Here is a 22,264-nt window from a genome sequence, read left to right as displayed (position 1 = left end):
CACACACACACACACACACAGGAAAGGGAAAGGAAAGTCGTGCGCCAATGGCTCCGGAAGCTGAAAGCGAGGACCCAGGGAGGGGCGGAGGAGACTACAGCCCCCAAAATCCCCTGCGGCGCCTCCTCCCCTGGCGTCAGTCTCCTAGGCAATCCCGGTAAATAAGATGGCGACCTCCGGGAGCGATCCCCAGTTGCCGAAGCCTTCCGGTCTCCAGGGAGCCGTGAGCAGTTCACGAACTGGAGCCCAGTCGAAACTACTGCACTCAGAAAACGAACGTCAGTCTCCCTGGTCTCCTTTTCCCATGGGGCAGAGACCGAAAAATACTTTTCGCAAAACCTCCTCCTACCTACTCCAGCAGCTCATTCACTGCTCTCAAGAGTCGGACGTGGACAGAGATTACGAAGACCAGGAAGAGGGCGAGGGAGAGGGCGAGGGCAAAGTGGAGTTCGAGGAGTCTTCAGAGTCCGAAATGCTGAATTTTGAGGTGTGCCTTTCCCCCACCCCTTACCCCCTCACTTCCTTCTCCAGCGGTCGGACCCCTCACCAGCCTGCGGCAGAGCCCATTCCTAGGGCTCCTTGCCTCCAGGAACGCCTCTTCCTTACTGCTCTGAGACTCCCCCTCTCTCCTTCCCATTTCTGTTACTCGGTTTCCTCACCCTTTGCCTGAAATATCTTCAAGTATATTCTTTATTTTTCGTTAGCACATTTGATTTCTTAAGAGTCAAGTTACACAGCATCGTTGAGGAAAAAGTATCTATTTGTATGCGAGTTACGGCTTGACAGTGTTGTGAATAGACAGACTTCTACTTCTGCACCCCCCCGCACCTTTTCCTCATGACTGTGAAATACTCCAACACTCTCCCCGATGAAGGAGTCCCTTCATCCTCCTTCCTCTAGGAAAAAAAAAATTACCCTTTTGAAATAATCTAAGTGCTTCCTCAAAGACCAAGTGACCTGAAAGTTTTTATATATTACTCCTGCCAGGGGTATATGATGCATTATACAAACAACACACACTGCTCACTGTGAGAGCATTTCAGGATGTGGGGAATGTTCGCAACATTCCCACCTGTAATGCCTAGTTGGCAGCTTGGCCTTTCACACTAATACAGATTCCCTCTTTTCTACAATACCTCTTCTAAACATGACCCAATTCCACTTACACTTATTAGCATCCTGTTCCTTCCTTAGCCCGTTGCCTGCCTTCTTATCCCTTTCCACTTCACATCATGTCACTTCTTTCTCTTGGCTTTCTAATACATTATTTGCTTTCTTTTTTTTTTTTTTTCTCTTTTGCTTTCTTTTTTAAAAAATTTTTTATTGGAGTATAGTTGATTTACAATGTTGTGTTAGTTTCAGGAGTACAGCAAAGTGAATCAGTTATACATATACATATATCCACTCTTTTGATTTGCTTTCTTTTGATAAACTGTTAGGTTTTCCTCTTTGTCTTGCCTGCCAAGAAACATAACTTTTTTTCTTAATTCAGTATTTTTCTTAATTTCAGTAGTTTTTCTTTAGATTAGGTTTTTCTCTTCCCTTTCCTCCTTCTTCACAGTATAAATTGCTTCAAATTCTTTTCAGAAGTAGATATAATACAGAGAAATAGAAAGTTTCCAACATCCTGTTCTGTGATATTCTTCTGGCATCCCCTCTGCATCATTGCACCTTTTCCTAGTCACCTTTCTTTCCCCCTTGAGGCCAAACAGGTTTCTCTTTGTTAATGCCTGTTCTCTTTCACCACCCCCATTCCTCATTTGTCTTATTTTTTCTTGTTCTCCCCTCTGTAACTTGCAGTGTCTTCTGTTACTCTGATTCTGCCACTGACTACTTACATTGTGTCTCCACTTGGGTTCCCTTCTTTTGTAATGTCCTTTTGTTCACTTTCCACATTTGGCCCGTTTTTTTCCACCCTCATCCCCCCATTTTGTCTTCTTCTACCTCCTTCTACAAGGCCTAGTTACACATCAGTTTTGTTTAAAGTGGACCACAGAAAATTACTACTTATTTTGTTCATCTTCTGTTGATTTACTTTGCCATGCTTAACAGTGACTACTGGAAAACTGTAGCGATGTTTTTACAACTTTGAGGTGTTTGTATGGCTTCCACGCCAGAGGAATTAACAAATGAATCACCAGGTTATTCTAATTAATGCATGTTCTTCAGCTGTGGGGTTCATTAGTAGCATTGTTAATCTGTCTTCAATATGCCATTAACAAACCATAGAGGGAGGGGGTTGACTTGAACTAGTTAATCCTTTTTGGCTTGTAGGCTTTTGTGTGGGAAAAGTTTATTATTTCTTCTATTTATATTCTAAAATTAGTATTTGTTTTGTGTTCTCACATTCTCTTTTACCTTTTTATAGTGTCTCATATGTTTTGATATGCTGAATAAACCAAAAAGTTTTAAGAGGAAACATTTGGGCTTTTATGTTCAGTGATTTATTTTCCATATCCTAGCCCGACGAAGATTTATAATGCTCTGACGGTCAAAATGATTATTAAGTGCCTATAATGTAATTAGCCTCAATGAACTTGAGGGAGTTAGGGCAGAGCAGCTGTTCAGAATATTGCCTTTGGAATTCAAAGATCTGTATAAAGCCTTTTGTTTGTTGTGAGATTTTGAGCAAGTTACTCATACTCTCTGTGTCGCATCTGCGCTACAGGAATTAGAATGCTATCTACCTCATGGAGAGCTGTGAAAATTTAATGAGATCCTATGTGTAAACTACTTAGCACAATATATTATTTACACTGTTACTAATCCAAGTAATAACTTACCTGTTCTTATCTACTAACTACAGCCGTCAGGTGACTTCATTAATTTAGCCTTCATTGAACAAGCATTCGCAAGTGATTGCTATATTGGAAGTACTCTGACTCTACAGGGCAGAAGAAATGTCTGGGCCTGTGATATGTTTCTGCTGCATGAAAACCGCTCCAGTAACTTTATGTGGATGATAATGCCTGCTCATTGGATAGTTACGAACGTCAAATTTAATGGGAAAGTCTATGTTAAAGTTCTTAGCATAGTGTCTGATACAGTGCAGGCTCTCAGCAAATTAGAGATGTAATACATAATAGCTACGGTGATGGTAGAAAAAGATGAGAGTGTGACGGTCCCAGCTCTCAAGGTGAGATAAGAGTGAGTGTTCATCCTATGAAGAGATGTGTACAGATGATAGCCGGGTTGCAGGCATGGCGGAAGACTGGAAAGGAAGTCAACCCTTACTTGGGTGCAGAGGTGGTGTGTGGGCAGGCAGACGGCAGCTTTTCCAAGTGGTGGGTTATAGGTGAGAGCAGAAAAACGGATGAGGTGGGGGCCAGATTGTGGAGAGCTCTGTGCTGTTGTAGGGACTGTGGACTTGACTCTAAGCAGCAGGGAACTGCTCTTGTGGCCAAGGGAGGTTAGATAAGAAGATGGTGAGCCTGGAGGCAGGGAGATCAGTGCGAAGAGGAGCAATCTCTGGGGAAGAGACAAGAGTCTGGATTAAGGCAATGGGAATGGAAAGGAAGCTAGAGAGAAATACGTATTTAAAATATTTGAGATGAAACACTTACTAATTGAATATTGGAAGTCTAGGGTGACTGCTAGGTCTGTGGCGTGTTCCGGGGGGAATATTAGGGCCACTAACCACCATGGGAAACAGGGGCAGGTGGAGCTGTGCATTCAAGAGTTGGGTATGTGAATCGTAGGCCTCTGGAAATCAGGAGAGGAGGGCTCAGGGTCAGAGACCTGGAAATCATCAGCATTGGAGTCTGCGAGATCATTCAGGAAGAGAAGAAAGGAGAGAAGGAGAGGGCCAAGAAAAAAACCCTGGGGGTACAGGTATTTCAGAGGCAGGCAGATGAAGAGGATTCAGGGGAAGAAACTGGAAAAGACTGATAAGAGAAAAAGGAGAAGGAAGAGAGCTGAACAGGAGGGAAGCCAGGGCAAGAAAGGGTGTTGAGAACATTGGCATGGGTTATGCCTCCAAGAGGTTAAGTGGGAAGAGGCCCAAAAAGGGCTTATTAGGGACCTCCCTGGCCGTCCAGTGGTTAAGACTTCGCCTTCCAATGCAGGGGGTGCGGGTTCCATCCCTGGTCGGGGAGCTAAGACCCACATGCCTCGCGGCCAAGAAACCAAAACAGAAGCAATATTGTAACAAATTCAGTGAAGACTTTTAAAATGGTCCACATCAGAAAAAAAAATCTTTAAAAAATAAATTAAACCCAACAAATTATTAAGCCTCAAATAAATAGTTCTTTAAAAAAAAACGGGTTCATTAGCTTTGCCTATTTGACAGTCACTGTAGACCTTGGCCCATGTGGATTTTGTGACGTGAAGGCAGCAGCCTAAGTGAAGCAAGTTGAGGCATGAATGGGAGGTGAACAAGGGGTAAACTAGCTTGGCTATTAAGGGAAACTAGCTATAGCTAAAGGAGCATGCAGGACTGAAGAGAGCCCTTGAAGGACAGAAGGGACTCACATGCTCGTAGAGCTGGAGAAGTGACAACTTGGAGAATGACAGTGGAGAGTGACCGGTTGAAACCACAGGCAAAAGAGGGCAGCATTGATGGTCCCTGAACACGGTCTCTGGGGAAACAGAGGGTGCTGGACCCTGAGTGTGGAGAAGGAGCTGACCTCCTCTGAGACCCCAGCAGGAAGCATCAGGACAGGTGCGCGATGTGGAGGGGCTGATGTCTGATCATTCCTACCTTGCCTCGGAAGTGGAAGAGAAGGACTGAGAGGGTCCCCTGCAGAGAGTGAGGACACAGGAGTGGAGGTACCTGACAGCTTGAGGACGGGGCTGGAGATCTCACCAGCAAGGTGGGGACTTGAAAGGCAGCTGAGGAAGAAGGGGACCATAATAGCACCATAGCGCCGAGGCCCAGCTAGAAGCTGACTTGAATGTGGCACCAGAGTGGGCCTTTCCCGCCCACTGAGCCCCTCGGGGGGAGAAGTAGTCTTGTTATTCATTCAGCCCGTGTTTTAGCACCAAACGTGTATTAGGTACTGTATCCCTCCTCCCCACCTTACACTTTCGCTATTTGAACTCTTTGTAGTTTCCCCAACGGGCTATACTCGCCGTTGCCTTTGGGATCTTGTACATGTTGCCCCTTGTACCTGCAATACCCTCTTGGCCCTCGTCTGCCCTTTCTTCCCCTTTGCCAGAATAACTCACAACTTTGGGTTTCAATGGTTCTCTCACCAAGGAAGTCTTTGCTAACCCCCTACTCCCCACTAAAATGGCCATAAAATGGGTGCCCTGCTCCTAGTGAAAGCACCCTGCCTACCTCTATTGTAGTTTATCAAACTCCTGAAGTAGTTTGTGTACTTGGATGACCTGTGCTTCGTACGCTGGGAAGATTTTTATCCCACATGGATGATGAACATGACAATCCCTGCCCCAAGGCAGTAGTTGAGCGTGAAGTTGATTCAGGTTTGGGTACGCATGGGGCAGTTGCAGTCAGGGGCCAAGGAGTCAGAGACTTGAGGGTAGAGAGACATTGAAATTGCCCATGGGAAACCCAGTAGAGAAGGAAGTATAGTCAGGAGGGGACAGATAGACTCTGAGGTAAAGGGAAGGCTGAACAGACCGGAAATTTTGTTGTGGTCAGAGACCAAGTTCAGTAGGTGTTGGAAAGGTTGAAGGATGGGCAGCTGTGGGAGCCGAGAACAATGGAAGACTTGCGGTCTGAGGTTTCTAGGGTTGAGCAGTTTAGCATGATGACTAAGTCCAGGGCACGCCCAGGGGAGTGAGTGGCTGAAGTCGGCTAGAGACCAATTTTAGGGTGTCTGGAGTTGAGAAAATAAAGGAACATGTATGTGTGCATGTACTTGGAATGGTCGGGGTGTTGAGTGGCTCTCCTTAGGGATTCTGAAACCACCCAAGATACAGATAGGGCTGGTCAAGGTCTGAAGATGACCAAAGACCAGAAGGGAGAGACATGACACTGACAAATGGCAGGAACCTCAAAGGATGTGTGAGGGGGTGGCCGTGAGGAGTCTTGCCTTGGGGCTTTGGGACAGTGCTGACAGTGTGTCCAGTCTCTGTATCAATGGCTGTGTTGAAAAACAGATGTCCACCTACTGTAAATAAGGGGTTCTGTAGTTTCTCGTTCCCAGGAAATGGAGGGGGTGGGCCACATGGAAAGTTTGGGAGGGAAGGTAACACTCTCTCACCTCTACTCCTTCCCAGGCCTACTATAAAAAATTGCAACTTTGTTTAGAAAGGGAGATCTCTTTCCCCCATTTTGTGAACAGGTTGATTGGTATGGATGAATAAGATGTGGAATTTCTGAATTCACCAATTTGTGCTAACAGCTGCCATTTATTGGGGACACTTGCTGTGTTCTAGGCACCACGCTAAGAGCTTTATGTTCACAGTTATTTTTCATTCTCTCCAAAACATTAAGAAAAAGTAATAACATATCCTATTTATAGATGAAAAATTATGAGTCTCAGAGAAAACTTTATCTCCCAAAGTCATATATCCAAAATGGCAGATCTGGGGTTCAAACCAGCTGTGCAGTATCTCCGTTTGAGTGATATTTGCTTCTCTGGGTTAGTGGAAATGGGGGAGGAAAGAAAGCTCTTTACAGTAGCACAAGCCTGCATACTTATGTCCTTAGTACTAGAAGCCTGAGCAGCATCATTGGTCCTTGGATGAATATAGAAGACCTGAGAGAGTGTTTTGCCATCACAGTCCCTATACCAGTTACATTGGTTAGTAATATTGGCGTGACTGACGTGGTTATTTGTATTTTGTGTCCTCGTGCTGATGTTAGTGTGTTGGCCATAATGGAGCTGAAGGCAGCACAAACACAGCACTAGTCCATCTATTATCTGTTCTATCTGTCATTATTGGGGGAGGGGTGTGTTGGGCCACCACTGGTCCCATGGTGTCTATACACTAAGGGCCAAGCTCCTTCTACAAATGATATTACCCTTTTAATTAATCTTGTAAATTGTATGAACCTAGCAAAATTAGCCAGTACAAAGTGAACTGAGGACCTGTTTTCTCCAGCAAGAATACCAGATGTAGAGAAGTAATTGCCTTAATTTGATGTAACCATCCTTTGGGTTGTGGACAAGCAGTCAAGTGTAGTGGTTAGAACTGCCCTGGAGTCAGACAGATTTGGATTTGTATTCTGGCTCTGTCACATTCTAGCTATATGGTTTCAGGCAAGTTAACTTCTGTGAGCCTTAGTTTCTTCATTTGTAAAATGGAGCTAAGCGTACCTCCCTCAGGATTGTCAGGAGGATTAAATGAGTGGACCCATTGAGAGCTCTTAGCACAGTGCCCAGAACAGAAGCGCTAAATCATCATAGCTGTCATCACTAATATTGATGCTTCTACTGCTACTGTGTTAATTCTGCTTTGAATACCTAATACAAGCAACCACCTGAAAGTTCAGCAATACATTGATTTGATCGATATTTTCTTAATCATATGTAATATGTATGGGTCTTCAACACAGTTTTTTTTTAAATTACCATTTCCTTTATTTATTTATGGCTGCGTTGGGTCTTCGTTGCTGTGCACAGGCTTTCTCTAGTTGCGGCGAGAGCGGGCTACTCTTGGTTGCAGTGCACGGGCTTCTCATTGCAATGGCTTCTCTTGTTGTGGAGCACGGGCTCTAGGTGCATGGACTTCAGTAGTTGTGGCACATGGGCTTAGTTGCTCTGCGGCATGTGGGATCTTCCCGGACCAGGGATCGAACCCTTGTCCCCTGCATTGGCAGGTGGATTCTTAACCACTGTGCCACCAGGGAAGTCCCAACAACACAGTTTTCTTTGGTAAATTTTGGAAGGCTCAGCTCCCAGATATGTAATATAGTAAATAAGTGCTGGATATGATGAGGTGGATTACTTCTGTTCTAATGGAAATCCTTTCTTTGTCCACCTCTCTGGTTTTTTTGCAGGGAGAATTTGATGGGGTCCTGAGAGAGGAGGTCGTGGCTGAGAAACTTTACAAACTGGGGCGCTCAGGCTCTGGGACTGAGCAGGTCTACCTCAGTCTGACTTTATCAGTGAGTATGAGAAGCTCACCATTGGCTGGCTACATCTTGACACTGGTGGGACCACATCCATTTTCTCTGGTACTCATACCTTTTTTGGTGGCCCCCAAATCTCAGAGTCTTGCATGTGATGGAGAATGGCGATGAGTTATTTATGTTTGACATCAAAGAGCCCTGGCCAGTCCAATAATCAGCCCCCTTGCCCCCCGCCAAGTTCCTTTGTTTTCATTTCCTTCACAGTCTGTTTCTTTCATCTTAAGCAGTCTGTTTTATAGTAATCAGTGCTTTCCTTCCAGGAGGTTGAATTTGATTCTGTAAAACCAATCAAAAACTCTTTAAGAATTTTCTTTCTGATCAGTGCCAGGACTACAATTTATGTCTGAATCCAAGGGAACAAAATATTTTTGTATTGACTTTTTCCCCCCTAAGTATGTCAAGAAATCAGTAGCTGTGAGCTGTAGCTCACTTTCTAAAAGATAGCTATTATGAAAGAGAAAAATGTATTGTTATTCATCAATTTTCAAGATTTCGATACCAGCACAGAATCTTTTTTTTGTATGTATGTATTTCTTTATCTATCAATATTATCTATTTTGCTTACATTTATATATGACATGAAGTTGAAAACACTTATTTTTTCCAAATTATTCTGAAATGTTTCTCTTTAACTAAAATATGGTATACTGATATATTCTTTACTGTAGATTTCTTTTTTTTTTTTGGATCCTTTTTTAAAAATTTATTTTTGGCTGCATTGGGTCTTCGTTGCGCGCGGACTTCCTAGTTGCGGCGAACGGGGGCTACTCTTCATCACGGTGCACGGGCTTCTCATTGCAGTGGCTTCTCTTGTTGCAGAGCATGGGTTCTAGGCACACGAGCTTCAGTAGTTGTGGCACGCGGGCTCTAGAGCGCAGGCTCAGTAGTTGTGGCGCGTGGGCTTAGTTGCTCTGCGGCATGTGGGATCTTCCTGGACCAGGGATCGATCCTGCATCCCCCGCATTGGCAGGTGGATTCTTAACCATTCTTCCACCAGGGAAGTCCTTGTTTGGATCCTTTTTTGATGAAACCGGTGGCAAAAGGATATTTGGGAGTATAGTGGTATTTTATTGCAGTACCTTTTTGTATGTTATTGGCCATTTAGATTTGCTAAATGCCTCTTGTAGTCTATTGCCCATATATTTATTGGATTGTCCATCTTTATTAATTTGTGGATATATATTCTGGATATGTATCCTTTGTCAGATGTACACATTATCTTCTCCCAGTGGCTTGGTTTTTGACTCTCTTAATGATATTTCTTAATGAACAGAATTTCTTAAATTTGAGTGACATCAATATTTTTTCTTTTATGATTAGTGCTTTCTGTGTCCAATTTTAAAAATCTTTGCCTATAGAAGTATCATAAATATATTTCCCTTTAGTTTCTTCTAGAGGCCTTAATGTTTTATCTTCTACACTTAAGTGTATTATCAATTTTGAATTATTATTATTATTTTAACATCTTTATTGGAGTATAATTGCTTTACAATGGTGTGTTAGTTTCTGCTGTATCAAAAAGTGAATCAGCTATATGTATACATATATCCCCATATCTCCTCCCTCTTGCATCTCCCTCCCACCCTCCAATCCCACCCATCCAGGTGGTCACAAAGCACCGAGCTGATCTCCCTGTGCTATGCGGCTGCTTCCCACTAGCTATCTATTTTACGTTTGGTAGTGTATATATGTCCATGCCACTCTCTCACTTCGTCCCAGCTTACCCTCCCCCCTCCCCACATCCTCAAGTCCATTCTCTAGTAGGTCCAGCACAGAATCTTGACTCTAAATTTATCATGAGAAGCTGTAAGAGCAGAGTACTCAGTATTTCAGCTTCTTTCCTCATTTTGTTTCTTTATAGTCCTAGAAAATTAATTTATTTCGTTTGCTTTCTTGTATTGTAAAGCATTAACTGCTCCTTGAAGGTCCACAGAGTAAATGCAGATACGTAGGTGAAAAAAACACACTGAAATTTTGCTACAGCACCCTAATTTGCCTCAAGCATATATAATTCATAGCAAGGCTGTTTTATCTTGGATTTGAACTAGTAAACTGTCCAACAAATGTTAAGCCCTTTTTACCCATGCTGGTTTCATGGCATGTCCTTTGAGAACAGCATACGAAGGCTCTAATCTTTTACTGTTATCACTTTACAGCATTTTATGGGTGACTCAGCCAGTCAGGCAGTAATGTACAGGGACCCTGTGTGCATTGCACTATGTCAGACTCTGGAATGGAAGTTAATTCCAGTAGCGGTACATCTGTACACAAGTCCTTTTCAATCAATACTCTACGTATATATGTAGTGCTACGCCTTAAACTGATCTACGAGAAAGCACAATCCTTTAAATCTTATTTCAGCTAGATGGACTGAAGCTTCTTACTTTGCCGCTGACCTCCTTACATTTGAGATATTACATGTTGAATTACTTTGCCCTAATAGCCTGTCTTACTGAATACACTTTCTTAGGGTTGGCCAGGTTAGTGATTTTTCCCGCCTTATGTCTTATGTTGCACATAATTTTCTAACTTTCTCTAATTACTTGTGTACATGGTTTCTCTCCTACCCAGTCGTAAGTTTCTTAAAGGCAAAATGTAGCTCTAGCCCAACACTGTACGTGTTTCTCATCATGCCAAGCTTAATGCCTTGTATGTAGTAGGTCATCAGTAATTTACTTATTATTGTTCTAGAGGCCTTTATTATCATTCTTATATTTGAGAACTTGCTTATCATGACACTTTGGTTGGCTTTTTCTGACTCTGACATCGCAACGTAAACCAGTGACACGAGTCTTTGTTCCAAGGGACCAAATTCCCCTCCAACCCCTCGTGATGTTCACTAGATGCAAGATTTCATGGAAGGGATCTCGGACAAAGATTCAGGAGACTTGGAGCTGCTTTTGTGTTGCTAACTTGCTAAGTGATTTTAGGCTATTTACCTACCTCTCTGTACCTCCCATTCCTCATCCCTACACTGGGGATAATCTGCCCTACAGATCTCACAGGTTTGTTTGATCAGATGAGATTATTGGGAGAGAGCTTTGAAGCCTGAGGAAGCCTAAGAAGTATTGTTATTAATGATCACTCGATTAGGTGTGAACTCTTCTAACATTTCATTTGAATTCTAGGCATTTGCTTTTTCTTTTCTTCTACTAGATAAAGGCTTTGGCTTTATTGCTCTTATGTGTGGGTTTTTTAAAATATAAAACTCCGCTCTAAAGGTCTTCATGAACCCTGCTTTAATTTGCCTTTTCATGTTGTGTATGTTCTTGCTAACAACACTAATTTTCCAAGCTATTATTTCCTTCAGAAGAATGCATTTTTGGATGGGGTTTGTAGTCTGTTTTGAGACCCTATTGGTAGTAGGCTTCAGATTTTCTTCTCTCACTTCTACTGTACTTTCAAAGGAAATTCTGGATTTCTTTCTGTCGACCTCTATTTCCAGATGTCTTGAGAAGCCTGAGTACTCATCTGTTAAAGCAACATTAAATCTTTTACCTTTTATTTTCTCAGGATCTTGATCTAATTGATATTAGCATCCTCTGTGGATACATTCACCTGCAGAAGTTGGATCTTTCAGTAAATAAAATTGAAGGTATGTAACTGTCATTCTAGTAAGTCAGTGAATTGCTGAATTATTTCAAAATTTAAGCTTTGCAGAATGTAATATACTTTAATACTACCAAACTTGATATAAGTGCTATTGTGGATCACTGTACACATTGATCCTCTGTCTTCCATGGAAAAAAAGCACCTATAACTGATGACAAAAGAAAAAGGCAGAGGTCAGCAAACATGCTACATTATGCGATGGTTGAGACCCACTCAGTGATATTAAAGAGCGTCAGATGGAATGTTTGCTTTGCTTTTTCCTTTCAAGAGATGGATCATTACTTCTTTAATGCCTCCTGAATATTTGATGATTCCCATTTCCTTCCCTCTTTTAGTTTATTCAGTGTAGATGAATTAGTTCTTTTATCCCCCTTTAATGGATGCTTTTCTTTATTTTGCATTTGCATCTACATCTTAATCCTGGCTAGCTCCTTCTGTTCTTATTTGAACACCAGGGATTCAGAAATTAATTTTTTCCCCCTCTTCGATGTCTCCATATAGTTAGTGGGTTCTTACAAGTCTAACTCTGCCATTTGTGGTTCCATATAAGGTATTTGTTGTGATACCTTGCTCACATTGAATGAAATTAGTCACATTTTCTTCAAACCTTGATCCTTGTTTCTAATTTTCTGACCCTATTTGAAATTTCTGACCTGCTTCTTTCTTCATTGATCACCTTTCTGTTCACCTTAGCTTTTTTTTTTTTTTTTTTTTTTTTTTTTTTTTTTGTGGCATGCGGGCCTCTCACTGCTGTGGCCTCTGCCCCTGCGGAGCACAGGCTCCGGACGCGCAGGCTCAGCGGCCATGGCTCACGGGCCCAGCCGCTCCGTGGCATGTGGGATCTTCCCGGGCCGGGGCACGAACCCGTGTCCCCTGCATCGGCAGGCAGACTCTCAACCACTGCACCACCAGGGAAGCCCCACTTTAGGTTTTTATAAGACGATTAAGTGTTGCTGATATGGACTTCTCTGATTTCTTCCTCCCATCTGACTGCAATAATTAAAATTCACTCTTATCAATGGCTAAGAAGCATTCTAGCATATTTTAATTCTTAAAATGCTACTGTTTTAAAGGCTTTTTGTTAATTTTTTTCTAGTTTCATAAAACTTCTTTATGGAAAATTACAAACGTGTACAAGTAGAGAGGTTTGTAATGAATATTCAGGTTCAACAATTGTCAGCCCATGGCCCATCTTGCTTCATCCATCCTTCCCAGGGTTATTTAAGGCAAATGCCAGATATGTTATCATCGGAAAGAATTTTTAGTGTTAATGGCAGGCGGTCTCCCCACACCCCACACCTCCAAGATTGGTTTCATTTACTGGTTAAGGGATTGCAGGGTTGGGGAGACTCCAGCAATCTTTTGTGCGCGGCAAAAGGGAAAGAGATGTGGCTTCATACCCTTGCCCCTTGAGCAAGCAGTTCCCGGTAGCAAATGAAGCTTTCCTCTTCAGATCAGTCTCCTTCAGTCTTTTATGTCCCCCTTTATTACCTCATCAAGTGTTCGAGAACTTATTGTGTGTAAGGCACAGTATATATTTTTCTTTTCAAGAGAACAGCTTTATTGATGACCTGATATGGACCAGATTTCAACTTGCATCAGAATCACCTGGAGGGAACCTGTTAAAACTTAGATGCCTGTGCCCCACCCTCAGCCTTTCTGATTCCGTAGATCTGGGGTGGGACTTGAAAATTTGCATTTCTGATTAGTTTCCCTGGAAGCCAGTACAGGACCACACTTTGAGAACCACAGTGGTAGACATGAGGAGCTCCTGCCATCTGGTGGACAAGGAGGTCACTACACCGAGTAGGGAGACTTAGAAGCCCAGCAACCCAGAAGGTGGATTTTTCCTATCAAAGTGATTCGAAAGCACTGAGCATCTACAAAGAGTGAAATGTACTCACCATCCAGGCGGTAGCTGCTGCTTTTGCTTCAAGGCAGAGCTCCGTGGTACAGCACTTACCTGCCCACAGAAAGATCAGCTCCAAGGGGGTATGGGGGCCCGTGGAAATTAAGCGGGTCGCGATCACCGTTGACAGATACGGAGCTGAGCTCAGATGGGACAAATAGGCAAAACTTTTAAAGCAATTACAGTTTCTTCTTAGCTTTCCTCTCACAGGCAGCCTTTCTGGATTTGCTCATGAGTGCCCACCAAAGTGTTGATGTCTCAGTGTTCTGGTCCTCCTAGAACAATTTCATAAAAAAGACAGGCTAAAGAAGGCTGTGGTTTAGACCAGAGAAATAAAGTAGAAATTGGTGGAGATCTTCTGGCTTCCGTGACCCTGAGAAGGAAAGCTGTTGGGGGGATGGGGTCAGGGGCCCCTCACCTTTCTGGCTCTACCTACTCCAGGACAGGGCCCCAGTACTCAGCTGTGCTTGCTTCTCCTGGCCTGGGAGTGACTTTGTCACCTGGTGAAGGGTAGAAGCACTTTGCTGGGCTTCAGGTGTGGAGGCTCTGTTCTCCTCCAGAGGCCATCTTCTGAGGGGCTTTGATCGCTGGTTGTGTGATCTAGAGTTAAAAGACGGGTGGAGAAGCAAGTTACAGGTAGAGACGGGGCTGTAAATCCTTGTCATGTGATTCTTTCTGAGCCTTTCCCTAATCCTCCTGCTGTCCCAAATTCCACCTGCTGTAAAGTCCCACAACAAAGCAACATAATGCTTCACCATTTTTCTTTCTTTTTTTTTGTCCCCTGCATTGGCAGGTGGATTCTTAACCACTTAGCAGCCAGGGGAGTCCCCAGATTGTGTTTTTAAAATCATTTTCTCATTGTTTTTCGATTTTATTTAAAAAGTTAAACTTTTATCTATATAGCTAAATATTGGTTATCAAAACTGGTATGTTTGATCTTATTCTGTTATCTTATTTTCTTTTTTTACATGTATCCATGATTTCTTCCTTTTTTTTTATTTCTTATTTTTTTATTGGAGTATAATTGCCTTACAACGGTGTGCTAGCCTCCGCTCCATAACAAAGATGCTTCACTATTTTTATGTTGTGTATATATTTTCATTAGAGGCGAGTATTAGCACAATAGTCCTTGACTTAGTATTCTAGGTCCAGAACATTGGCTTGGGATAAAATGCAAAACTCAGACATACTTTTTAAGCAGTGCAAAATCACAGTAAAATAATAGCAATAATTTAAATCACTTCAAATAATTAATGAGATTTAAGATTCAGTCCATCTAAAACAAAATTTAATTTATAACAAAGAACGAATTGTGGCATTTTTAGTCTTCCTGAAAACACCTAACGCAGTTATTTAGGGGCTAATTATCAAGAGGAATATCCCAGGCTTTAGTTCCTCCAAGGCTGGCTTTTTTTTTTTTTTAAATCTTTATTGAAGTATAATTGCTTTACAATGTTGTGTTAGTTTCTGCTTTATAACAAAGTGAATTAGTTATACATACACATATATCCCCATATCTCCTCTCTCTTGCGTCTTCCTCCCACCCTCCCTATCCCACCCCTCTAGGTGGTCACAAAGCACTGAGCTGATCTCCCTGTGCTATGCGGCTGCTTCCCACTAGCTATCTGTTTTATATTTGGTAGTATATATAAGTCCATGCCACTCTCTCACTTTGTCCCAGCTTCCCCTTCCCGCTCCCCGTGTCCTCAAGTCCATTCCCTACATCTGCATCATTATTCCTGTCCTGCCCCTAGGTTCTCGATAACCTTTTTTTTTTAATATTCCATATATGTGTGTTAGCATACAGTATTTGTTTTTCTCTTTCTCACTTACTTCACTCTGTATGACACACTCTAGGTCCATCCACCTCACTAAAGTAACTCAATTTCGTTTCTTTTTATGGCTGAGTAATATTCCATTGTATATATGTAGCACATCTTCTTTATCCATTCATCTGTCGATGGACACTTAGGTTACTTCCATGTCCTGGCTATTATAAATAGAGCTTCAGTGAACATTGTGGTACACGACTTTTTGAATTATGGTCTTCTCAGGGTAAATGCCCAGTAGTGGGATTGCTGGGTCATATGGTAGTTCTATTTTTAGATGTTTAAGGAAGCTCCCTACTGTTCTCTGTAGTATGTTTAGCCTCTATGTATTTGTATTTTTTTACAGATTTTTTTCTATAATTGACATCTAGTCTCATGGTGTTATGGTTGAAAAAGATACTTGATACAATCTCTATTTTCTTAAATTTACCAAGGCTTGATTTGTGACCCAGGATATGATCTATCCTGAAGAATGTTCCGTGAGCACTTGAGAAGAAAGTGTATTCTGTTGTTTTTGGATGGAATGTCCTATAAATACCAATTTAGTCCATCTTGTTTAATGTGTCATTTAAAGCTTGTGTTTCCTTATTTATTTTCCTTTTGGATGATCTGCCCATTGGTGAAAGTGGGGTGTTAAAGTCCCCTACTATGATTGTGTTACTGTTGATTTCCCCTTTTATGGCTGTTAGCATTTGCCTTATGTATTGAGGTGCTCCTATGTTGGGTTCCTAAATATTTACAATTGTTATATCTTCTTGGATTGATCCCTTGATCATTATGTAGTGTCCTTCTCTGCGTCTTGTAATAGTCTTTATTTTAAAGTCTATTTTGTGTGATACGAGAATTGCTACTCCAGCTTTCTTTTGATTTCCATTTGCATGGAATATCTTTTTCCATCCCCTGACTTTCAGTCTGTATGTGTCCGTAGGTCTGAAGTGGGTCTCTTGTAGACAGCATATATATGGGTCTTGTTTTTGTATCCATTCAGCCAGTCTGTGTCTTTTGGTTGCAGCATTTAATCCATTTACATTTAAGGTAATTATTGATATGTATGTTCCTATTCCCATTTTCTTCATTGTTTTGGGTTTGTTATTGTAGGTCTTTTTCTTCTTTTGTGTTTCCTGCCCAGGGAAGTTCCTTTCGCATTTGTTGTAAAGCTGGTTTGGTGGTGCTGAATTCTCTTAGCTCTTGCTTGTCTGTAAAGGTTTTAATTTCTCCGTCGAATCTGAATGAGATCCTTGCTGGGTAGAGTAGTCTTTGTTGTAGGTTCTCCCCTTTCATCACTTTAAATATGTCCTGCCACTCCCTTCTGTTTTGTAGACTTTCTGCTGAAAGATCAGCTGTTAACCTTATGAGGATTCCCTTATATGTTATTTGTTGCTTTTTCCTTGCTGCTTTTAATATTTTTTCTTTGTATTTATTTTTTGATTGTTTGATTATTATATGTCTTGGTGTGCTTCTCCGTGGATTTATCCTGTATGGGACTCTCTGTGCTTCCTGGACTTGATTAACTATTTCCTTTTCCATATTAGGGAAGTTTGCAACTATAATCTCTTCAAATATTTTCTCAGTCCCTTTCTTTTTCTCTTCTTCCTCTGGGACCCCTATAATTCGAATATTAGTGCATTTAATGTTGTCCCAGAGGTCTCTGGGACCGTCCTCAATTCTTTTCATTCTTTTTTCTTTAATCTGCTCTGCAGTAGTTATTTCCATTATTTTATCTTCCAGGTCACTTATCCATTCTTCTGCCTCAGTTATTCTGCTATTGATTCCTTCTAGAGAATTTTAAATTTCATTCATTGTGTTGTTCATCATTGTTTGTTTGCTCTTTAGTTCTTCCAGGTCCTTGTTAAACGTTCTCTTTCCAAGATTTTGGATCATCTTTACTGTCTTTACTCTGAATTCTTTTTCAGGTAGACTGCCTATTTCCTCTTCATTTGTTTGGTGATGGGTTTTTACATTGCTCCTTCATCTGCTGTGTGTTTCTCTGTCTTCTCATTTTGCTTAACTTACTGTGTTTGGGGTCTCTTTTTCACAGGCTACATGTTCGTAGTTCCCATTGTTTTTGGTGTCTGCCCCCAGCGGCTATGGTTGGTTCAGTGGGTTGTGTAGGCTTCCTGGTGCAGGGGACTGGTGCCTGCGTTCTGGAGGATGAGGCTGGATCTTGTCTTTCTGGTGGGTAGGACCACGTCAGGTGGTGTGTTTGGGGTGTCTGTGACCTTATTATGATTTTGGGCATCCTCTCTGCTAATGGGCGGGGTTGTGTTATTGTCTTGCTAGTTGTTTGGCATAGGGTGTCCATTACTGTAGCTTGCTGGTTGTTGAGTGGAGCTGGGTCTTCGTGTTGAGATGGATATCTCTGGGAGAACTTTCGCCATTTGGTATTACGTGGAGCCAGAAGGTCTCTGGTGGACCAATGTCCTGAACTCGGCTCTCCTACCTCAGAGGCACAAGCCTGACACCCGGCTGGAGCACCAAGACCCTGTCAGCCACACGGCTCAGAAGAACAGAAGAAAAGGGAGAAAAAAGGAAAGAAAAAAATAAAATAAAGTTTTTAAAATAAAAAATAATTATTAATAATTTTAAAAAGAGAGCAACCAAACCAAAAAACAAATCCACCAATTATAACAAGTGCTAAAAACTATCTCAAAAAAGAAAAGAAACAGAAACTGGACAGACAGAACCCTAGGGTAAATGTTAAAAGCAAAGCTATACAGACAAAATCAGACAAAGAAGCATACACACTCACAAAAAGAAAATAGAAAAAAAAAAAATATATCATTGCCTCCAAAGTCCGCCACCTCAATTTGGGATGAATCATTGTCTATTCAGGTATTCCACAGATGCAGGGTACATCAAGTTGATTGTGGAGGTTTAATCCGCTGCTCCTGAGGCTGCTGGGAGAGATTTCCCTTTCTCTTCTTTGTTGCACAGCTCCCGAGGTTCAGCTTTGGATTTGGACTTGCCTCTGCGTGTGGGTCACGTGAGGGCGTCTGCTCCCGCTCAGACAGGGCGATGTTAAAGGAGCAACCGATTCGGGGGCTGTGGCTCACTGAGGCCGGAGGGAGGGAGGAGTATGGATTCAGGGCAAGCCTGCAGCGGCAGAGTGGGGTGCGCCGTGTGTTCTCCCAGGGAAGTTGTCCCTGGATCACGGGACCCTGGCAGTGGCGGGCTGCACAGGCTCCCGGGAGGGGAGGTGTGGATAGTGACCTGTGCTCGCACACAGGCTTCTTGGTGGCGGCAGCAGCAGCCATAGCGTTTCATGCAAGTCTCTGGAGCTCGTTTAGGCAGTGCTCTGAATTCTCTCTCCTCACACACCCTCCTAGAAGTGCAGGTCCCGTCCCTATTCTTTTGTCCCTGTTTTTTCTTTTTTCTTTTGCCCTACCCAGGTACGTGAGGGAGTTTCTTGCCTTTTGGGAGGTCTGAGGTCTTCTGCTAGCGTTCAGTAGGTGTTCCGTAGGAGTTGTTCCACATGTAGATGTATTTCTGATGTATCTGTTGGGAGGAAGGTGATCTCCGCTTCTGACTCCTCCGCCATCTTGGTCTCTCCCAAGGCTGGCATTTTTGAAGCATTGACTGTTAGCAGCTCAGGGGAGAGTGAGCTGGGCCACAAGGAGGCCTCTGTCATTTCTTTCTTGGTTATGATGGAAGGGGATGGGACAGGTGGGGGACCCTGGAGAAGAAGGTTAAATTGTGGGCTCATGGTGCCTTTTCCACACTGTGTGTGTGTGTGTGTGTGTGTGTGTGTGTGTGTGTGTGTTTTGCATATTCCTATTTTTATTCATTTCACTCATCTGGAATAATTAAGTTGTGCTTCCAACTGGTATAGTTTTAAAATGTTCTGATATAATGTATGCTGTTTTTAATGACTTTGTCTAAGTTTTGTTTTATTGACTTACCTTATTCTTTATTCATTTTACCCCCCAGATTTGTCTTGTGTGAGCTGTATGCCTTATCTTCTAGAACTTAATGCTTCTCAGAATAAACTGACGACATTCTTCAATTTCAAGCCACCCAAAAATCTCAAGGTAGATTTTATTAATACACTAATTACATGTGTTAACTGGTTTGTGAAATACATTAACGAGCAAAAAAGCACTAAAAGAGAATTCAGAGAGAATAAGACAGAGGAGAAATGAAATAAAAAAGGAGAAGGATTTGTGTATCATTTACTTTAGATAAGGGAGATAGTCTTTCAAGAGATTATCTTTTTCGGAAGCTTTGCTAAAACCTAGTGTCCAAACCAATGAACTAACTTCTTTCCCTTTTCTCTGCTTCATTTAAATACTAGTTATTGTTTGTGTATTTTTATTATAGCAGAACAATTTTATACCTGAAAATTCTGTAAAAATTTCCTGGGGGCTTAAATTTTGCCTTCTTTATTCATCCAACCTTTACTTTTGTTTAGAAAGCAGTGATTTCAGACCTTCATTCTTGCTTCTCTGCACTTGCTTTTGCATTTCTGAGGCAGAATGAAAGTCTGTGAATGGTGGTTGATGGAGCAGCTCACTCTGCTCTGGAGCACAGTGGCTCATACTTGAACGTGGGTGTAGGTCACGTGGCGTTCTTGTGAAAATGAGGTTCTGATCCAGTAGGTCTGAGGTGGGCCTGAGGCCCTGCTTTCTAACAGCCTTCCTGATGAGCCATTGCTGCTGGTCCATGGACCACACGTAAGCAGAGAGGTCATAGATAAATGGTACTCCGATTTTCTGCACACTGGAATCACCTGGAGAGTTTTAAAGACTACTGATGCCTGGATTCCACTGCCAGATATTCTGGTTCATGTGGTCCAAGGTAAGGCCCGGGTGTGGGAATTTCTAAAAGACCCCGCCCAGGTGGCTGTAACGTGCTGACAAATTTGGGAACCATTGCCGCAGCTTGGGACGAGTATTTTTCTATTGGACTCAAATATTTCATTAAAAAGTTGTTTTAAGGAGTGGACATCAATGATTGCCTTTTATTACCTATTAGTTTTATTTTGTTTACAAGGCAAATTAATGTAGATCCAACGTATTCTGCTGGATCTTGCACAAATATAAGTCTGTTCGAAATTAAGAATCTGACATCCTCCATACTGTCAGTGAGACACCTTTCTTAATTTTTCTTCTTTTATTTCACTTGCTACATTTTTATCAGTAGTGAGTTTTTTCCCTTTGAAATTACAGTTATTGCTGTGGTGACATTTGTTTATCCAGAAAAGCCGCACAAGGTGCCTATTTGTCCTCAGTATGGGGCCTTGTGGTCTCCAGGTCATCAGGAATTGTTCTTGCAGAGCTGTCTTGATTCTCCCTCCTTTGCTGTCCCCTTCTGCTTTGCCCTAAGCCCCAGTGAAATCAGCCATGGCAAGAGCGTGACCCCCTTCCTTGGGAAAAACTTGCCTGGAGTTTCTTTCATTCACAATCTTGCCTCACCCCCTCCCCAAAAGACTGCACAAGTAAACAAAAATCAGATACCCCATCTTTTTTTTTTAGAGCAGTTTTAGGTTCATAGCAAAGTTGAGGAGAAAGTGCAGAGATTTCCCATATATCTCCTGCCCCCACAAATGCACAGCCTCCCCATTATCAACATCCCCCACCAGAGTGAGACATTTGTCACACTCAAACCTGCACTGACACATCATAATCACCCGAAGTCCACAGTTTACGTTAGGGTTCACTCTTGGTGTTGTACATTCTGTGGGTTTGGACAAATGTATGGTGATGTGTTTCCATCGTTATGGCAGATACCTCAGTGTTTAAGTTCCTAGAGGATTAAGAGCAGATGTATTGGTAACTTTAGGAAAGTGCTTGCAAAGTTCCAGAGTGCCCCTGACAAGGTACTTCAACCCTATGTGAACCCTAAGTGACCCCTTTGTGAACCTGGGAGGGGAATGATTGAGGCCTTCCAATGTTTTCAATGCAGTGCCTTACTAAATCCTCCCAATAGAACTGTGAGGCAGCTGGGATGGTCCCATTTTACAGCTGAGTTTGCAGAAGCACAGAAAGGTTAAATAACTTACTTAACCTTTGCTGGGAGGTCACAGGGCTGGCACTGAACCCCATGTCTGAGACCCAAAGCCCATTTTTCCAGTAAATCACGCTTGTGTATAATGTCTCACCCTCTCGGAAAGCTCTGCTTATGTTTCATTTATTATCTATGTGCCTTGTGCTACTAACCAAAGAAAGCATACATGTCCCAAAGAGCAGGAGCTTATACTTTTACCCTTTTTGTATTTCCTAGAATGGTTTTGCTCTTAGTAGGTGAAGAAGGTTCGTTTGATTGATGGGCACTTCTTACAAGCTCTGGGTTCCAGTGGAACTCCCAGTGGGAGTCAGGGCAATATCATAACCCTTTTAAGGTCTCTCAACAAGCCCAGTATCATAAGTGCATGGAGGGCACAGTATTGGCATATAGTCCCAACAGGTGTGTAGTTAGCTAGGTATCATAATCACACACAAGCTGTGGCACAAGGATGAAAGGTGTTGATGGAAAAATGTCAGCTATAAAGTAAACCTAGATAATTATAAGTTTATTTCTAGCCCATCATTATTATATAGAAGAAAAACGCGGATGAGAAATTTCATTTTATCATGCCAAACTGATTTTTTAATTAAGTCATGGAATGCATTTTACATAGTTGCAATTTGTATGTGCATAAAATTTTGTTTCTGATTTTTTTTAACAGGATTTGTTTGCACATTTCTATTTCTTCACATGATTCACATACTTGTATTTTACTTACTATGCAGTCTTGTTGCTGTATTGTAATCAACTTAACCAATTTTCTACACTTGCCACTTGAGCTGTTTTCAAAGAAGTTTTTTTAGTGTCCAGTATTTAAAGTGTTTAGTATTTAATACATTGATAAAAATAATCTTAGTGCATGGGTTGGGG

At 42.0% G+C, this 22,264-nt stretch overlaps 1 protein-coding gene across 2 annotated transcripts in view; it reads left to right on the top strand.

Annotated features, from left to right (window-relative positions):
• The first annotated feature begins 130 nt into the window (after positions 1 to 130).
• LRGUK (leucine rich repeats and guanylate kinase domain containing) overlaps positions 131 to 22,264 on the top strand; it is a 113,693-nt gene continuing 91,559 nt past the window's right edge. For both annotated transcript variants that reach the window (XM_024737964.1, XM_024737963.1), the window contains exons 1-4: positions 131 to 487; positions 7,910 to 8,017; positions 11,555 to 11,636; positions 19,319 to 19,419. In XM_024737964.1, coding sequence (XP_024593732.1) covers positions 167 to 487; positions 7,910 to 8,017; positions 11,555 to 11,636; positions 19,319 to 19,419 — 612 coding nt within the window. In that variant the 5' untranslated portion in view covers positions 131 to 166. The remainder of the gene's footprint in view (positions 488 to 7,909; positions 8,018 to 11,554; positions 11,637 to 19,318; positions 19,420 to 22,264) is intronic.

The sequence above is a fragment of the Neophocaena asiaeorientalis genome, unplaced genomic scaffold (genome assembly GCF_003031525.2).
Source record: "Neophocaena asiaeorientalis asiaeorientalis breed wild unplaced genomic scaffold, Neophocaena_asiaeorientalis_V1.1 scaffold364, whole genome shotgun sequence".
Taxonomy (NCBI): Eukaryota; Metazoa; Chordata; class Mammalia; order Artiodactyla; family Phocoenidae; genus Neophocaena; species Neophocaena asiaeorientalis.
The sequence above is the reverse complement of the archived record's forward strand: the minus strand, read 5'-3'. Positions and strand labels throughout refer to the sequence as shown.